This window comes from Nymphaea colorata, chromosome 9 (genome assembly GCF_008831285.2).
Source record: "Nymphaea colorata isolate Beijing-Zhang1983 chromosome 9, ASM883128v2, whole genome shotgun sequence".
In the NCBI taxonomy this organism is placed as follows: Eukaryota; Viridiplantae; Streptophyta; class Magnoliopsida; order Nymphaeales; family Nymphaeaceae; genus Nymphaea; species Nymphaea colorata.
In genome coordinates, this window is record NC_045146.1 from 10,522,163 (window position 1) to 10,542,234 (window position 20,072).

General features: G+C 35.8%; 1 protein-coding gene across 6 annotated transcripts in view; it reads right to left on the reverse strand.

The window, feature by feature from the left end:
* Window positions 1–7,512: 7,512 nt before the first annotated feature.
* LOC116261086 (probable protein S-acyltransferase 4) overlaps window positions 7,513–20,072 on the reverse strand; it is a 36,622-nt gene continuing 24,062 nt past the window's right edge. The window contains exons 5-9 of one of the 6 annotated variants that reach the window (XR_004174236.2): window positions 19,002–19,439; window positions 8,496–8,527; window positions 8,305–8,385; window positions 8,071–8,176; window positions 7,514–7,936 (exon numbers count right to left, since the gene is read on the reverse strand). Coding sequence is in view for 2 of the 6 variants with exons in the window: in XM_031639694.2 (XP_031495554.1) it covers window positions 19,005–19,439 (435 nt within the window). In the remaining 4 variants the exon portion in view is untranslated. Of the gene's footprint in view, window positions 8,528–9,978; window positions 10,223–19,001; window positions 19,440–20,072 lie in introns of those variants that run through there. The other 5 variants (XR_004174235.2, XR_007574326.1, XR_004174234.2 and 2 more) reach the window with 5 other exon arrangements.

A 20,072-nucleotide genomic window follows, 5' to 3' on the forward strand; every position in this document is an offset into this window, starting at 1 on the left:
ATGAATCATGATGTCGAAAAATGTCAGCAGAGTTATTTTTTTCCTTTCTCCAGATCCCGCTACTAAGAAAGAGGTTCACTTCTTAAAATATCCTATATATGTAGGTGGGAACAGGGGAAGGGGTCAGATTTATCCTGATGGGAGCAAGAGTAACAATACAGTCTATAATACTTTAGCAGCAGGGATAGTAAGTAAAATAGTACATAAAGAAAAGAAAGGTGGATATGAAATAACCATATCTGATGCATCGAATGGACACGAAACTGTTGATATTATACCTCAAGGACCAGAACTTCTTGTTTCTAAAGGTGAATACATCAAGCTTGATGAGCAACATGATGTCAATATATTTTTTTCTTGCAAATGCTTCAATTCATCTTCTTTATCGACATTGGTATATAGTTCTTAAAGAAACTATACGGCTCGATCAATGATGTGCTTACTCTTTTTGGTAAATATCTTTAGAAAGGATAATGGAAGAAACTAATGAATTATTATATAAGAAACATGACTCTTTAACCCTAAGATCTTACAACAATTTGAGTGCACATTGTAGACACTGAAAAACTTCTGTAGATCAAAGTGACTATTTTACCCTCATAAATGGTATGTTGAACTAGTTTTTCTAAAACATTTCAAATGTAGGGGGCATGAATTATAGTAGAGCAAATGTATTCCAAGGTATCTAACACCAGGACCTAGATCACTCAAGTTGTTTCCATTTAGAAAATGACCATTTGAGCTTGATCATCCTCAATTTGGTCAATTTTTCCTTATTTTTGCATCTTGAAAATCCTGGGAATTGCTTTACCCAAGATCAACTAAATTATTTCCATCTCTACAAGTCACTAGGATCTTCCAAAACAAGTTTACTAACTTATATTTGATAAAAAATAGCTTAGAAATGAACACATGCAAATCTTGATTCATCATTTCATATCTCATATCTTAATCTCAGATAATGATTGAAATAATTCTATCATATCCATATCTGAATTCTAGAACTTTTAGATTTCGATCCTGATCAAGATCCTATTATCAAATCTAGATCCATGATGCACATGTGGGCACTTATATGCATTATGTTAATTTAATGTACCTTCAATTTCTCATTCTATCTTAGACTTCAATCTTTGTAGAATGACAAGAACTGTGTAGAATTCAAAGCTTAGCAATCTGGTGCAGACAATAACTGAATCAGTGTTTATATGGAGCCAAAACAAACATTTTCCATTGAATAGCAATTATAATACATGGTTTGAGGTGTGTTTTCTCCACTTCATGTTTGTGAATTGTTCATTTTTGAGGGTTCATATCAACCAAAACCATCTTTCATGAATCGATCAACACTTCTTTGAGATTGTATTGTCTTTCATATATCTCTGAATTCTCTTTCGCATTGAAAAGATAAAAACAAATCTATCTCCAAATTTCTATTTTGACATAAAGTTTTGTGTTTTATGACCTAACATGTCATCAATCCATGTTTTCTGAACTCCAAAGTTAGGATTTTGACATGAGACTCCAGCTCATTTGGGAGCCTCTAACTCCCTATAAATTGAGAAACCTTGGGGGTGGGGTGGGGGGGGGGTGTGGACATCCCATATGAACTCTCTCAAGCTCAAGCTCCTAGGTCACATATATGTTCCCTCTCTCTTTGTTTTCTATTCTATTTTGATTATTATTTTAGGTTTAAACATGTTTAAATTAATGGTTGCAAGCTTTTAAATTGTTTCATTTGGCTTGATCATGTGTTTTAGAGATATAGCTTTTGAGTTTATGCAAAATCTGAAATTGCATAAACTTTGGAATTTAAGTGAACTTTAGAAAGATATATCTCTCTAACTAGAAATAACATTGATGATCCATAAAAACCATGTTTTTATCCTACATGTCTAGTTTGTGTTTTCCAAATTTCATCAGATTATAAACCATTTGGTCCTACGCATATATCTTATAGATGCTATGTAAAATTGGATGACAACAGTTTCATGCAATGGTCTAAAGCTTCTTTGAGGTCGAACTCAAGGCATCATCATAAACATATCCTACTTCAAAAAAATTAGCGGAGAAAAATAAATATGTGATATGGACTAAGAATAGTGATATTGTAACAATCTAGATCATGAAGGGCATCTAGCTACATAAATTAGTTAATCTATTATACAACTACCAAAGACATAGGATATCTTATGTGATGCATATTCACAGGACAGGAATGGTAGTCGAGCTGTAGGTTGAACAAGAAACTTTTCAGTTTCACCAAAATTATTAAAATGTAGTTCAATATTATGCATCTGTCTGATCAGCCTATGAAAGAATTAAATCCTTGTGTCTACCATGCCATAACAAAAATAAGTCACACCAAGAGCCAACAAAGGTTGCATGATTTCTCTCAGGGCTGTTACCAGATTATTCAGTTACCAAGGTGCAAATGCATACTGACAATGACACTCCAACTCGTGGGAATGCATGTAATCGATTTAATTACCTTGGAAGTGCTCTTCCTTAGTGATAGGGTGACGCTCCATCTTCTATTGTTGCTGTTACTGGTGGACAAGGACGTGGATGTGGATCAGCTTGTTTTACTCGTGGGAGAGTTATGGGTTGTAGTGGTGGAAGTTGTGGACTACTGTGGCAAATAAAGATGGCTTGAAGATCGTTGTTAAAACCAACATGGTCATCCCTCTACTATGTCATGGTATTCCACTAAGACAAGTGCATAGACTAAAGAATCATGCTGCTGAACCTGCTATGACATCCCCAAAGCTCTTGCTACTATGGTACTTGATCGAACTTTGAACTCTTCATGGATTCTAGATACAGCCATACAGGGTTTATCCATCATGTCACATCTGAGGCTGGAAATCTTTCAATATGCAAAAACAAGATGAGATTGATGGTCTTGTTGTGGGAAATGGTGACTAGATGACTATTACTAATACTGGTAAGACTCCTGTTCGCGATTCATCTAGATTTTAGTTGTATGATGTTTTGCATGCCCCTTCATTGGCCCAAAATTTGATTTCAATTGCTTGTTTTGATAAAGATAATAAGTGCTTGTTTATGTTTGATGACAATGGATTTGTGTTAAGGATCATGCGACAAGGAATATGCTGATTGAAGGGCCTCTCAAGGGATGACTTTATTGATGTTGTCTACTGCTTTGGTGTCTCAGAAAGGAAATAAGCATTTCTTATTATGGCATTGTCATTTATGACGTACCCATTCTAAGATCATAGAGTTGCTTGAGAGACATAGGCAGATTTTTGTTTAAGGAGCCTCATTTCCCAATTACGTATATGGACTATGATGTGCAAATTTCATAACTTCTGTTTAACAAATTTGACTTTGTTGCTAAGGCTACTCCTAACTTATTCATGTGGAGGTTTGGGAGCAGTCGGCTGTACTATCTGGAGAGGGATTCATACTTTATTTGTTAATTGTGGATGAATTTTCAAAATTCTCTTAGCTGTTCATGCTTAAGAATAAATCGGATGCCTTCACTTGCTTTGCTGATTTCTGATTGGTGATTGAATACTGGCTAGACTCAAAGATTAAAATTTTTCATAGTGACAATCAGAGAGAGTTTATAGGAGAAAATTTTTGTAGTTTTTGTTGACTCATGGTATAAGGCGACGAGTGATGTGTCCTTACACCCGAGCAAAATGGAATAGTTGAAAAAAAACTTTGTGATGTTACATAGATGATATACCTTTCTTTACTGGTACATGCCTCCATGCCGTCTAAATTTTGGATTGATTCCTTTTGAATTATTGTCAACTTGATAAACAGGTTTCGAAGTTCAAATGCTGAAAACAAGAGTTCATTTGAGATTCTTTTTAACAAGCCCTTGTGATAACCTGAGAGTTTTTGGTTGTACATATTTTTCTCTCTTGACTCCATATTGCAGGTGCAAACTAAAGCCCATATCACGACCATGCATTTTCACTGGTTATGGTGCTAATCACAAGGTTTGTCTATTATGATTTCAGATCTGTTATATGTTTTGACTTGTAGAAACTTGGATAAGGTCTCACTTCAAAATAAATTTGGTGCCTGAACCAAGACCTCTTACGTGCTAACAATGTTATCTAACTTGAGCCCCATATATGAGAATAGTGATAGATGAGAAGTTCAAGTTGATTTGGGACATATACTGACCTCACTTGAGTGATCATGAAGACTTGGTCCTAGCTCAACCAAGCCATTGAGTTCCTCATTACCTCTGAGCTCTCCACTGTTCTTGACCTATCCGATGCACAGCCAAGTGAACCTAGCCAACCAGTCCAGACTCACCATATGATAACTAGAAGTATGGATGGGAACCAGCAACCTAAATTGTTCATAAGCTAAACTATTGAATCCAAACCCATAGCACGTGAAGAACCCTTGTGTCAACCCAAGTGCAAACAATCCATGGTTGATGAAATGTCAGATCTTATTAGAAACCTAACTTGGTCCCTTGTCCCACCTAAACATGCATCCAACACCATCGGTTGTAAACGGCTTTTTAAGTTAAAACGCAATACTAATGGGACCATTGCTAGATATAATGCTTGTTTAGATGCCAATGGATTTAGTGAAAAAAAAAAAAGAATAGATTATGGTGAAACCATTTTGCTAGTGATTAAACCTACTATTGTGAGAGTAATTCTTGCCTTGGCCAGCGGCTTGGAGTGGTAGGTGCAGCAGCAGGACGTTAATCAAACATATCAGAATCATACATCACTTCCTAGGAATGGAGGTTTTGCACGTTAAAACTGAAATGGTTCTCACACAAAGGAAATATATAACGAACATCCTCGTTAGGGCAGGAAATAATGAATCAAAGCTTTGTTTGCCCTATAGTTTGCCCAGTAACTCCAAAATTTGGCAAGAAGAAATTTGTTGACCATCATAGGTATCGCAGTATAGTAGGGGTGCCACAATCTGCGACCTTTACCAGACCTGACATAGCCTAGACAGTGAATAAGTCATGTCAAGCATGAACCATATATCGAACATTGGCAATATGTCAATTGTATACTATGATATCCAAAAGGGATGATGAATTTTGGATTTGAAATCGATAAGGAACTCATTGGTACTCAACATGTTCTCAAATGCCGACTTAGCAGGTTGCCCAGATGACATAAAATCTGTTGTGCATACCTGCCATTTTTAGGTTCAAATCTAATCTCTTGGAAGACGAGTAAGTGGCAAACAGTAGCCAAACCCAGCATAGGGGCTGAATACAAAGCCATTGTAGGGGAAGTGTCAAAAATCTTATGGATGCAACAAATCCTAGATGAACTTGGAGTCAAGGGAGATGAGAAACTGGTCTTATGGTGTGACAACTTGAGTGCAGCATATCATGCTGCCAACCCAGTCTTCCATGCCAGAATGAAACATATCAAAATAGACTCTTGTTTCATTAGACAACAAGCTGCAGATGGAAAATGTTAGCCAAGTTTATAGGCACAAATCTTCAAATTGCAGATATTCTCACGCAACCTTTCAGGTCCAAAATTTAATGAATTTAGACAAGCTAAATCCTTCATGAATCAGCTTAAGGGAAGTATTAAGGAAGGTGGCGATAAAGCTTGGAAGAAAGCTCATGACACCTTGGCAGAAGATGACAATAAGGAAAGATCATGCAAGGCGGTTGGCAATAAGAATGAAATTCAGGGAAGTTGAGAAAACCGACCTCTAACAAATTAGCTTGACCAAGGCTATAAACAAATCGCTATGTACAATATAACAAACTAAGAGATCATGACAAGAATATCACGACTGTCAATGCTGGTTGAAAAAGTGCGTGAGATTATCGTGGATGTAGGTGGGGTTTCATTGAACCATGTAAAATATTGTGTGTTTTTCTCTTCCTGTTCTCTCTATTATGTTCTTGAGTTGTTTGCGTGCGATGACAAACCCAAATTCTAATAGTGCTGGTGGCTTGAACCATGTAAAATATTGGGAGCTTTTCTCCTCATGTTCTCTTTATCTTTTTCTTGAGTTGTTTGTGTGCGATGACAAACCCAAATTCAGATAGTGCTTATTCAATCAGTGTACGTATTTGTACGATGATTCTATATGCCACACCATATTCGTCTGAAGGTTTGGCATGCCATGAAATGAATGGGTATCGCTTATACAGTTACTATGTATGCATTTCTGCTAGTCAAACATCTCAAAAGGTAATAAATGTACATGGATATTTGCCTAGCTAGGCAAATATATATATATATTAGTTTCTGGTGCAAGGTGCCAATGTGTATTTGTATATAATCTATATGTATTTTATGTCTAATCCGAACGACATGAAAAGTGCCTTTGGTCCTGAGTGCTTTTTATGTACCGGACTATTCTTCTTCATCATATCATACACCTGTATGTTTAATTGCAAGCTCAATCTTCTTTTGTTGGAAACAGTAGCTATTGAATATGTAGAAATGGTCTCACAATGTTGGCCTATTACATTCCAAATTTGCTATTTTCTATTCATGATGTCTGATGGTGTTTCTTTGATGGATGATTGGTGACGTTTTCTTTCAGTAAATCTTCTCGTAGAGCAGGCAATTAATTTATTTCTCTATGCTGATCTAGTATCAATGGAAACTTGAGCAGTCTACACTCAACTATGCATTTTGTTTCAATTTGGTTTCCGTTTCCTCGTTCAGGAAGATCTGGTGCAGGCGCTGTTGCAAAAAAAAAAACTGACTCGTTAGGTTTAGCTGTAGATGAAAAGTTGCGGACGTAACTAAAAATTGTACATCGGTTGATCAATAAAAAACAAGTTTGTGAATGTAATTTTAGAATTAAACTGATTTTTGGTAATATCTTTTGTGGGTGAATAAATGTATATGAAAACCATCGCTAGAAATTATAAACCGTGGCTAGGTTTTTTTAGCCACAGAAGCATCAGTTACTGTTCATAATATTGTTAGCTTTAGAACTGTGGCTAAAAACTTGTCAATGGTTTGTCCTTAAGTTTTTAGCAACTGTTCTAACTGTTACTAAAGCGTTTTTTTTGGTGTAAATATGGTCCCCTCTCTCTGACTATTGTAAAAAAGGAATCGTGTCAGGTAAATATTGACCGTGACAAATGCGAGCTACGGCATCAGTGAACGTATCTTCAATGGTAGTACCCAAGAACACTTCGCTAAAAGTGATGCCCTCAGAGACGCAAAACAAGCTGCACTACAGATGGCAAAACTAGCTCTCATCTTGGGGTCGGCCTTCAGTGACTCGAGGCCAATCCCGATGGTCTAGCTTGCACTTCATCATTGTCATTTCTTCTCAGATTAGAGAAAGTGTTCATTTGCCTCAGTTGCTTATCGGGTGTTCACTAGGGTGTGTATACACGCCATCACAGATGGTTGCAAGTCTTTGACCGTTTCGTCTTTGCATCAGAATAAGTACTTAAACCATTTGTTAACTAGAAAATGATTGAACCAGCTGACAGCCAATGACGATAAGTAAATATGAAGGCCACATTCACGGACCATATATACTTAAATATCTACATAACTTTTTTGCTCATAATTTTTTACAATGACCATCTCAAATTATTTCATTTTATTGTGAGATAATAATGGCTACAGACCTTTTTTGCTTCGTCATTTTTTACAATGAAACTCAAGTGATTTCATTTAAGGCTAGAGTTCAGCATTGTGTAAAGGCTGCATATGGATATGGATTTATCTAAGATTTGCACGGCCAAAACTGCACAATCTCCACCTAATTCTGATCCTTCTGCACCTCCGACTTGCCGAGATGGCTCCGAAGATGGAAGACCACAGAACCATCCGCCAAAAATGTTGACTAGATGATGTTCATTTCGAATAGGCTTGCATTCCTGTTCTAAGGCCCACGCAGCACTACTGAGTTTGGAATCATTACAATAATGCTGACATCACCGACGATTGTATTCCAACTTGCTGGCAGAGCCAACCTGATCAGCAGTATCAAAAACAAGCTCATAGCATCAGAAATGCAAAGCCGATTACTAAGTGAGCCAGCAGTTGGATAAAGCATTGCAGAAACACTCTAATCTTGCCATGGAACTAAAGATTATGTGACAATGACCTTGCTGATGATGGAACTGATAATAACCATTTCCTCGCCTTCATCAGCAGATCGACTTGCACCCACGGTGTAAAGGCATTGTCCTTTGCTTAATTTGCTGTACGCACTAGCAAAGGAATCATATGGAAACAATGTACAAAAGTATGCACACAACTATTAAAATTTCATAGACATCCATAAATACGATAATACAGTAGCAAGGTTCAATAAATAGAAAGATTTTCTTTTTCTCACTTCTTCCTTCGTCCTTCCTCTCTATGAAAAGCAGACTTTATGATGTGTTTCAGCTGCATACAAGCTCCACTAACCATGTCGCTGCATAATCGAGAAGCCAAGAATGTTCAACCTTACATGTGAAGAGGATGAAGACTAAATGCAGGAAGCCTCTATGGTGAAATAATGTTGACATCCACGAGAATGAATACCTTGGAGCAACCACCAATCCTTCATTTAGAACCTGAGGACATTAACAGCAGAATAAAATGTCGTACCAGAAAAAAAATGAAAAAAGTATTCAGTTCAGTAGGTAAAGCCCATTACTTTTGGTTGATTAGCAGGCTGGCTAAGACATGTAACTAAGAAATTGAACTTTTGGTCTCTGACTCGGTCTTAAGTTAGATGTAGCTGTTGTTCGCTAGATAAACGTGTACGATTATTTAGGTTTTCGGCATGCAGCCAAGGGACGTTCTTTTTTTTTTTTTAGGTGTCTTAGTGCACCTTTTACGAATGTACGCTTTGGTGAACATACGTGAATAATACTCGTGCATACATAGCTTGATAAAGCCATTTGTTGAAGAAGCTTCCTGTGTTGAGCCATTATAATATGGTATCCTGACTCAAGAATGCCATTTTCATGCAATATCATAAATAATCTCTGGAATTGCCCTTGTGAGGGAAATTTATTTTCAAGATATTTCATTTTGTGTTGGCAATCTTCTCCATTTTTTATCTACAAAAGACTGATTCAGATATGGCAGTTTTGCTCTCCATCTCCGAGTACAGTCCCAATCCCTCCTTCAAGCTGATGGCAACAACCACATAGCTTGGTCTGGACACATAAAGACTCATATCAAATGAAAAAGAGTTGGAGGTTCGTACAGGTACATGCCAGTCTTGAACTTAAACAACGCTTACAAACTTGGAATCTGAAAAAGTTCTTGAAGGAAACAAACTGAAAAAGGACAATGGATGAATAAGACGACACGTGGCAAAGGAAATTTTTTCAGAATCACATCGTGAAAAATGAGTAGGGTAAATAGGGAAATGGTGAACTCTTTGATCTTTAAGCATCCGTGTGAAGCTTGGAATTATACTAAGAGTATGCGTATTTGGAAAGATACAGCTCATAACTATTAGCTAAAAGGAAAATAAAAGTACAAGTAAAAATAGTTAAATTACTTCCTTGAGGTTTCTAATATGCGAAATTGACTCGTATGAGGCAAAATGGAAAGTTAGCAACATAAATACGTCGATATATATGGCAAGTGAGCAAATAGAGGAATAGCACTTTTTCTTTTGGATGCATTGAGGCCAGAATTTGAGAGAAACAGTGTGTCTTCGTGCTTTTTTATCACTTCTTCCGCTTGATGAAATTCTTATAAGAATAAGTATTGAAGAGATTAGGCTTTTGTGTGAGCAAAAATGATGAAAACTATACATGTGAAAGAGAAGATCATTTTTGAACCAAGTTCTCACATGAAGTCCTGTAGATGTTCACATTTTGTTAATAATTAAGGAAAATGGGGAAAGTATCACAAAATAATCTCCAACCATTGTGAAAAACCAACTACAGGTATGTCTCAAATTCAAGGTTAAAAAGGTTTTCCACTTTTGTTGTATGTCCAATAACAACAAACAAAAAAGGACAAAGGTTATTGGTTTTATGTTACTCACTTGTAAATTCTCTTCAGCCTCTCATGAGAATGGTGAACATGTCTATCCCATCTCCCTTGAGTAGTCTTCATGCTTTTTGCGCTCTAGTGCATTATTTCACATGAACCCCAATACAACGTTGTATTGAATTCTATTCCAACTCCTAGGCCTCTTTGTTTTATTCGGTGACTCACCCATTGAAAACTCTTGAAAAATTTCAAATGTAAGATATACACCAAGCTTACATTTAAATCTCTTCTCCAGTTTTCAAATCTCAGATCTGTCCATGCAAAAACGTTCTGATCAAAAGATTGTCTAATATAAGGTCACCAGTTTTGAGAGTTGATGGGGGAAGGACATAGAAACAGAGACCTTTGCCACATCAACTATTTATTTATTCTAAAGAAAGCAATCTATGGTATTGGTGAAAAAGGAATTGATGTGTGGCAAGAGATAAGTCACACTGGTGCTTGAAACTGCACCCAACATCCATTTCAACACGATGCAGGTGCTGCTGTAGCTTCAACGTGCACCGAAGCGACACCTTTTTTTTTTTTTCCTCCCTTTTTCCCTTTTTCCTCTCCCTCTTATTGTTTGCCTCCTAACTTTCCCCCCTCTCATGCAGCATTCTCTCTCTCTCTCTCTATCTCTCTCTCTCTCTCTATATATATATATATATATATATATATATATATATAGGAAAACAGCAAATGGCCCAACAGTCTATCATCCTTTTACTATTCTTTAAGAATGATGACTAGACTGCCAATATTTTTGTTAAATTAGAAGACTTTAAGTTTCTAGGTGGTCCTTTGCAATATTTAATAGTTAGAAGTTCTCTTTAAACATTTCTCTATTTTTGGTTGATGTTATTTGTAAGTCTCTACTGCTGCCCTAATCTCTTTATTAGTGAGATTAGGGTTAGTTAATAAGAAGATTTTCTATCTCTAAGACTACCGGCATAACATGGTATCCAAGCCAGCAATATCCACCCTTCGAATGTGGACGTGACTTTCTGGCGACTTCTTCTCCTCTTCTCTCTCCCACCTCTTTTCTTCCTCTAGCTTCCTTTCTCTCTTCTCTCTGCTGATCGGGAGATAGTGGAGCAGCATAGAAGGGAAACCTAATCACACATGAGAGGTATGTGTGATTAGGTTCCCAACGTGGATGTAGTGGAGCGTCAGCAACTGCACGGGGGTTGTGTTGGCAAGTTCTGAGTCAGATCCGGGCTTGTGGAAGAGTAGCTGTACATGGACCAGATTCTAATCAGATTTTTTTTTGGCTGACTGTGGAAAAGTGGTTGCAAGTTGGGTATAATCTTATTAGATTGATTATCTTTCTCATATGCAGATGTGGATTCTAGTAAGCAATGGTATGAAGCTACTACGTGGGAGTTTGGTAGACTGATTTACTGAACAGCAAGTTGATAGATTTTTTTAAGTACTTTTATTGATATTGAAAATTCTGCTGCCTAGATCCTCTCAAGTTGATTGTTGTGATTGGTGGACTGATTTAATGAAAAGCAAGTCGATAGATATTTTTTTAAGTATTTTTATTGATGCTGAAAAATTCTGTTGCCTAAATCCTCTCAAGTTGATTATTTTGTGCTATACTCTTGATTTTATTAAAGTGCGATCAGATAATATTGTCTAGTCTCGCATTGTGGCTGATGAAGCAAGACAGAAATGCAATATGAGCATAAGAACACGAGCAATCCCTTTTCTTATGGCTCTACTGTAAAGTTAAATAGATCTAATTATGACATTTGGTCTCGTGTGCTTATGATGTCAGTGATTGGACATCAGAATGAGCATGTTATAGAAGAAAAGAGTTTGTGGTGAAGAGTAGAAAATATAGTACGTGAAAGAAAGATAATAATATTGTCATGGCATGAATAATAAATAGTGTGCAACCACAGATTATTGCATATTATACCTCTGCCAAACAAATGTGGGATTTTTGAAACTAACGTACTCTAACGACAAGAATGTTAGCAAGATCTTGAAGGTGGAGGAGGAATTACTTAATTTGCGACAGAGTGATCAAAGTCTTGCTCAGTATTTTGCTTCCATCAAGTCAATCTATGAAAGACTGAATGTTCTGTGTCCTCCATGTCCCACATGCCACAAGACTCATGGTAAACAGTCTATGGTGGCAAAGTTTCTACAAGGGCTCACTCTCGAATACGCAATAGCAAAGGCGCAGAAGTTGACTGGAGCAGAAATCCCTGACCTAGTTGAGGCTTACAATAGACTCAGTCATCTTGCTGTGAGCTTGTGACCCTTTCTCAACCTTCCACTGATGCTCCTACCTCTGCTTTGGTGGCTTCAGAAGGCCATGGGGGTAGTTTCTCCAGGAGGAGGGGCACAAGCTGAGGATCAGGAGGAGGTCGTGGGAGATTCCAATGCGCTACCTAACCCTCCCATTCCATTTGAGTCATTCCCATGTGAGTCCCCTTTTGGTGTCACCAAGTTTTGTGATCCTCCGCTGGTCTACACAGATCGACAAGACCCTTCTCATGATCATTCCTCAACTTCTTCTCAAGAGGTAAGTACATCTGAGGTGAGTATACCTAGTCCATGTGAGCCCATTATAGATATATCTTGTCCCTACTAGGACTTACCTATTACTCTTTGCAAAGGCAAGTGATAATGTACTTTGCATCCTATCTCTCATTTGTTTCTACTGACGGTGTTGGAAAAAGTATGCAACAATTTATTCAAGCTATGACTGTCCATGCAGTTCCTACTTGTCACCAACAGACTTTATTAGATACCCAATGGAGACAAGCTATGCAGGATGAGATAGATGTCATGGTTCAGCGGGGCACCTGGGAACTTGTTGATCATCCTCCTTATTGTAACATTGTTGGCTCCAAGTGAATATTCACCATGAAATATCATTCTGATGGTTCCATAGAAAGATACAAAGCTAGGTTGGTTGCTAAGGGCTAAACACAAACCTATGGTGTTGTTCTCTTTGAAACTTTTTCTCTTGCTGCTTGGTAGAGGACCATCCATCTTATCATCTCAGTAGTTGTACACCATAATTGGCACATGTATCAGTTTGATGCCAAAAATACCTTTTTGTATGATGATCTCGACGAAACTATCTATATGCAGTAGCCACCAAGGTTTGAATGATAAAAAGAGTGTAGGAAAATGCGCAACTGAAGAAGGCTATATATGGACACAAGTAGAGTCCTCCTGCGTGGTTCCACAAGTTCTCTGAGGTGGTCTCAAAGTGTGTCTTTGCGAGATCCTCTCTTGATCATTCTCTGTTTATCAAGAAGAATTCTAGGGGTATGACCATTCTAGCAGTTTATGTTGATGATATTATCCTAACAGGTGACTCCGATCAAGAAATTTCTGATACAAACTTGTTTCTCCAAAGACACTTTGTGACAAAAGATCTTGGTCAACTATAATATTTTCTGGGAATAGAGGTTGCTTGCAATAGGGAAGGTGTAGTTCTATCCCAACGAAAGTATGTTTTTGATTTATTGCAGAACACCGGTATGCTAGGAGCTAAACCGGCCTCTCTACCTATGAATCCACGCATACATCTTCATGATGACCAATCAAAATTGGTGGACTCTCGATCATACATATCCCTTATTGGGAAGCTCTTGTATGTTACTGTGACCTGACTTTAGCTTTGCAATGGAAAAGCTAAGTCAATTCATGAACAGACCTAGGAAAGTTCATTGGGATGCAACATTAATGGTGGTCAAATATTTGAGATCATCTCTAGGTAAAAGACTTTTATTCACAAAAGGCAAGACCTCGAAAGTGGAAGCCTACAGTGATCCTGATTATGTAGGCTCAATTGAAGACAAGAAATCTACCACAAGATTCTGTGTATTTGTGGGAGGCAACCTTATATCTTGGAGAAACAGAAAGCAAGGTGTAGTGTCAATATCTAGTGCAGAATCCCAGTACAGGGCTATAGCTCAAACTGTCATTGAAATGACATGGGCTGAATCCATGCTATCTAGCTTAAGTGTGTCAATCCTCATTCCATGAGGATGTATTGTGACAATAGGGCAGCCACATACATTGCAAATAATCCAGTTTTCTATGAGAGAACTAAACATATTGAAGTGGACTGCCATTACATTTGAGACCTTCTTCAAAGAGGAACTATAGACACCATTCATGTATCATCTAAAGATCAAACTGCATATATCTTCACCAAAGTTCTTTCTATTAGTGATTTCTTTAGATGTTGTGACAAGCTGATCATAATTAATATGTATGCTCCAGCTTGAGGGGGAATGTTAAATTAGAAGAGTTGAAGTTTCTAAGACGTCCTTTGCAATCTTTAATAGTTAGGAGTTCTTTTTGAAGTTTAAACATTTCTTTATTTTTGGTTGATGTTATTTGTAAGTCTCTACTACGGCCCTAATCTCTTTATTAGTGAGATTAGGGTTAGTTAATACAAAGATTAAGGTTAGTTAATTTAGAATTTTTTAAAAGAAAGCTTTATTTTATTTTCTCTCTTTTTCTTTTTCAAACATACAGCTCTCTCTCTCTCTCTCTTTAAAAAGGAAAACAGCAAATGGCCCAGAAGTCTGTAGTCCTTTACTGTTCTTTAAGAAGGATGACTGGACTGCGTGTAATTTAAAAAAAAAGCTTTATTTTATTTCTTCTCGCTTTTTTTTTTCAAACTTTCAGCTCTCTCTCTCCCTCTTTAAAAAGGATGACCAGACTGCCTATATTTAAAAAAAAACTTTAATTTTATTCAATTTTAAATTTTAAAAATGAACTACATTCTATATCCATGTGTCCTCAAGATGCACTATCCTTTAAAAAGCACAACCAGACTGCCTATACTTCAAAAGAGTTTCATTTTATACAATTTAAAATTTTAAAAGTAAACTACATTCTATGTCCATATGCCCTTCAAATGCACCCAACACTCACATTCAATTTAAAATGCACCCAACGAGCAAAATGACCTTTGAACAAAAAACTTATTTTGCAGTAAAAAAATTACAAACATATAGCAATATATATATATATATATATATATATACACCTGCTGCTAAATTTTCTGATATGTGGTGCATCGGCACCCGCACCCAGCCCATATGCGGCATAGAGTAGTAGGGACTGTGCCCTTCCAACATAAACAAGTTTTTGACATATCAAAATTCAAAAATTTCTCTAAAGAAATCTCAAAGCCATGGATGCTTTCCTAGAAAAATAAGAAAGCTGTTTTGCAGTAATAGCAAATTTGCAACCAAGAAGCCATTTAGTTAGCATATTTGGATGTTGGAGAACCTGCATTCGTCATTAGGTTTCCTTTCTTAATCACTTTACAAGATATTATTGGATATACTTCCTTATCCTTAAATCAAAGTCTTTAAACTTGCAAAATATTTCATAACATTATGCAAAAACCAATTTGATTCAGACACTAGAACTCTCACAATAGAGAGAAATTGTGCCTTGACCAAAGAATTAAAGTTTAGAAAGTTTAGGTTATTTCATATAAGAAAATAATGCTCCTATACTCCTTAACTAAATGGTTTAGCCCAAAGTATGTACCATAACAAGTATGATATTGCTAATTTCGAAATGTCTTCACAAATTTGGTCAAAAGTTAACTTCATGTTAGAATATTTTATTCATAGATTGTCCTCCCTTTCTCTGAAGAATATTTAACAATTTGAAGACTTTATTATATGGAATCCAATTTCAAAAGATTACTGATCTTTGAAAGTAAGAGTTGCTAGCAAGCATAATTAACTTTAAAAGTAAGCATAGAGATGTGTTTTAGGATACCTAAGATTAGTAAGCATAGAGATGTTATAAATTGAAAAATGATAAATACATTTTTGAAGAAATGGTTCACCATTAAAAGTGAAAATAGATCTTTGAAAGAAAAACCTCCTAGCAAGCATAATAAACATATGTGAAGTCATACCATGGGTTCTAGGATACCAAAGATCAGTAATGCATAGAGATCTAAGTCACATGGGTACGGGTACAGTTTGGGTACGGGTATGGAGATATGGGTACAAACATGACAACTTTAAAAAAATGTGGGTACGGGGGTACGGCAGGATATATGTATCTATATATGCAAAATAACACAAAAAAAATCAAAATGAAAGCAACATTTTAGTAAACAAAAGATATAAATAAAAACATTAGTATGTTAACGAACAATAACTATAAGAGTAGAATGAAAAGTAAGATGGAAAAAATTAAATCAAAGTAGAATTATGCAGTTTGAATCTAAAGGTACCCGAGAGTGTCCTATTACTCATTTTAGATATGGGTACGGCGACACGGGTACGTGGACCTTACTGAAGTACCCATGTGACTTAGATAGAGATGTTATAATTTAGAAAATTGTAAATATATTTTGAAAGAAATGGTTCACTCATTAAAAACAAAAATGGTTTTCATAAACATAAGGAGGCTTTTGGATGCCTTTCATGCTTGAAATCCATTCTAAGAACTTAGCTGAGGAACAACCAGGAACCTTAAATGCTTTGGAAACATAGAGTTTGACAAAACCATGGACTTAAGGTGGGCCACCAGATAGTTCAGACCCTTGTACTAGAAATTCAGGATAATCAAATGCCTCCTAAGGAAGTTCCTTTTTTTTTCTTTTTCTTTTTCCTCGAGAATTTGTCAATATGTGATTTTTGTTTTTTTGCTGGCACCAATGAATAAGGTGATATTTAGCCAAACTTTATTGATAGCCATGAAAATCTCACAAATGTTCATATGAAAGAAGACCTCATTAATAACATGAGAACTTATTCCCCTTGGAAAAATTCACAGAATATTGTAGAACCCTAAAATCTAGGAGAGTCTACCATAAAAGAACAATGATGTGTAGAACGACAAATTGATTTGTTTCATATGAGACTATTTCTACTAAATTTAAGGTTTATCTTCTCACTGTCCATCAAACCTTCAACAAATAATAAGCTAAGGAATGACTACAGCATCAAAAGGTGGATTCTCTTAACGGGCAAACACTTTTTATATACAAAGCCTGCCCTTAGGAAAGAAAGCCATTTCATATAGAAGGTCTACAAGGACAAGACCAAAAGCAATGGATAGATAAAGTAATACCAGGCTGAGTTTACATGCAAGAATATGAAAATGATTATGAAGAAACATTCACATTAGTAATAGTGTAACCGTGAAGAGACTGGCCAAAAAAATGCCGACCGTGAGAAAGTCTTTATTAGGGTAAAAGGGTTTTTAAGCATATTTCATGTTTTCAATTTTTATTCATGAAGAGTGTGTTGTGAGTATTTTTTTTGAACTGAAGAGGTTATTTGTAGACTTTCAAACATCAAGCTACTTTTTGCAAATATCTCAAAAGCTAGTGGCTTCGCAAATTTTGTTCTGTCATATTGACATTGCTTTGTTAGTACCATATTTGAGTCACACGGACATGACAATCTACATCCACACCCACATAAAAGTGATGCAGGTGCAGTTGTGCATGTGGATATATATATATATATATATATATATATATATATATATATATATATATAACTGCACCTGCATGCATGTGTATGACAGACTCAGCTGCATACATTGTGATTATGCTTTCAAATTTCGGTAACATGGTAATCACAAACATTGTTATAAAATTATTAAAAAAAATAAAATGCAACTTGAAATCAAATTGTAATGTTAGGTCTTGGTTTTATGCCATTTTTTTTTTAACTGAAGTCATCTTTGCTGAGAAGAGACATTTTTTCTCAAAAAGTCGCCCATGTAAATATATATGCAACACTTAGAATTGATTGATGCATTAAGAACTTAGCTAATAAAGGGATATTTTTTATCCTCACCATCTCATTTAGATTTAATCACTTACATTGGTCCAGATTGAGGGTGGCACTTTTTGTTCTCACTTTCTCATCTAGATTTTAATTGCTTGTACTCATTTAGATCAAGAGAGTGATCCAAATAACTGTTGTTCTGCCTCTACTTTTTTTTAAGATAAATGATGACATTCTATAGGTGTTAAGGGCAACAGAAAGTGCTTATATCTTATATATTTAAGACTAAATATCAAGCTATAACTACACAACCATGAAGGTCAAAAGGCTTCATTAACTCAATCAAGATACAGAGTTTGCTTTGAAGAAATAACTAACTTCTACTGTAACAATAAAAGTTCTATTTTACAATACAACCAACCACACTTTTTATGCAAAAGCTAATTAAACATATTTAAATGGACTATCATTAGTTCTGAGAGGAATACTTAAAAGAAACTATAGCTTTGCTATTTGTACATCTGAAACGTGAGCTTGTAGCTTTCTTTATCAAAGCACTTTCCCTACACCCACATTCACCTTTGTTTAGAGGAATTGTTGACTAGGATACCGAAAGCTTGAAGGAGGCGATAAAAGTATAACCACATACATGTGTACGTAGAAGCATAAGACACACATTTATATATGATATATACTTTAAAAGAGTTTTCTTATGTACTTTCTTTCTTTTTCCTATTCTTTTCTGTGTTTTTGTTTTAGTATTTAGGATATGGCTGCTGCCTAGCTCCCAAGGGTCATATCCACAGCCATCCTTAGCTAGACAACTACTAATTCACTTTCTTGCCTTACGTATATATATTTGGGTTGGTCCCAAATGCATGTGTGCTTCCTACAAAAGTTCTCTTCTGTTTCTGTATCTTAGTGCACTTCTGGCGTCCGAGAGTTTTTTTTTTTCACTATTCAGGTTTTCTTATCATACAAAGCTTGACCAAGTTGTCTGGTGAAAAATATTGCTTGTGCGTGCAACAATTTTTTAAAAGTATTATGTGACCATTTTCATTGAAATTTTAAGAACCAAAAATGACATCTGTTTTTTCTTAAATCTGTATAAATGGTCTTTTTCTTTTTTTGAAAAATATAATGTGATTAACATAAAATTACACTTTTTCCACTGTCAAAATTTTCCTTTGCTGAAGAACCCCTACGAATTGTGACTGTTTAAAAGGTAGCCATTTGTAGGTTTGTTAGCATAACTACAATTTATATTTGAATTATTCTGGTAAAAATAACGTACCTCTCATGATATGATGCTGATGTGATGATGGCCTGCTGGATCCTTTATTGCATTGACTTCACATTGCTCCATACCTCTCTCTATCCCAGGGTAAACAAATGATCCAAACGCATGATTATCATCGTTCTCCCTGCTCTTCAAGTTATCATTGATGCCACTATAGTCCAAGCCTTGTAAAATCTCAGGAAGATGCAAGTCAACAGGGAATCCAGATTTCACATTGCCAATTTCCATATCAATTTTTGCCATCGGTCCAATGGAGTCTCCTCTCATACTTGGAGAAAAAATTTCATTAGGTTCTTCTGCTACCAGTAGACGAAAATTATTCAATGAAGGTGGGATCTTTGACAGAAATATTTCCTCAAAGTTCTCGAAGACACCCAAGTTATACGGATTTTCCTTTTTGTCATACCGATAGCGAAAATTCTCATAAGTAGTCTGTTCCATAGTAAACATAAGTCAGCTTCAATGAATATGTCAATTATATATGTGTGTGTTCATACAATTCATATCAATGTTGTCTACAGATTTTGTATTTGCATTTATCTGACAAATTATTTTCAACTTTTATCAGCACCTTTTTAATAGGACTACCAAAAAATCATAATTTCACATTTTTCTATTATTTCTAACATATAATTTTTACATTTTGAATTCCAGAGAACAGTAAACTTTCTAAACACACATCTGAAAGAAACCTCACGGACAAAAACCCAAGGATGATACTTGTCACAATAATGTGTGTGTGTGTGTGTGTGTACATATATATATATATATATATAATGTAAGTGTGTATGTGTGTGACAGAGAGAGAGAGAACTAGCTAACAAATTTAGTTAATGAACTTGGTTAGTTGATAAGTGCCAAAAATAACTAACAGTAGTTGATGCAGCAGCCTAAGTAAATAAGGTATTTATGTGTGTATATTTATGTGAGAGTGTGTTTCTGTGTGTGTGTGTGTGTGTGTGTGAACAACGAACAAAATAAACATATGCGATATGACAGCAAATATTTTAGCTAAATTGTTGTTACTTGGATAACTAATTGTTATTTACTAATATAAACTTATGC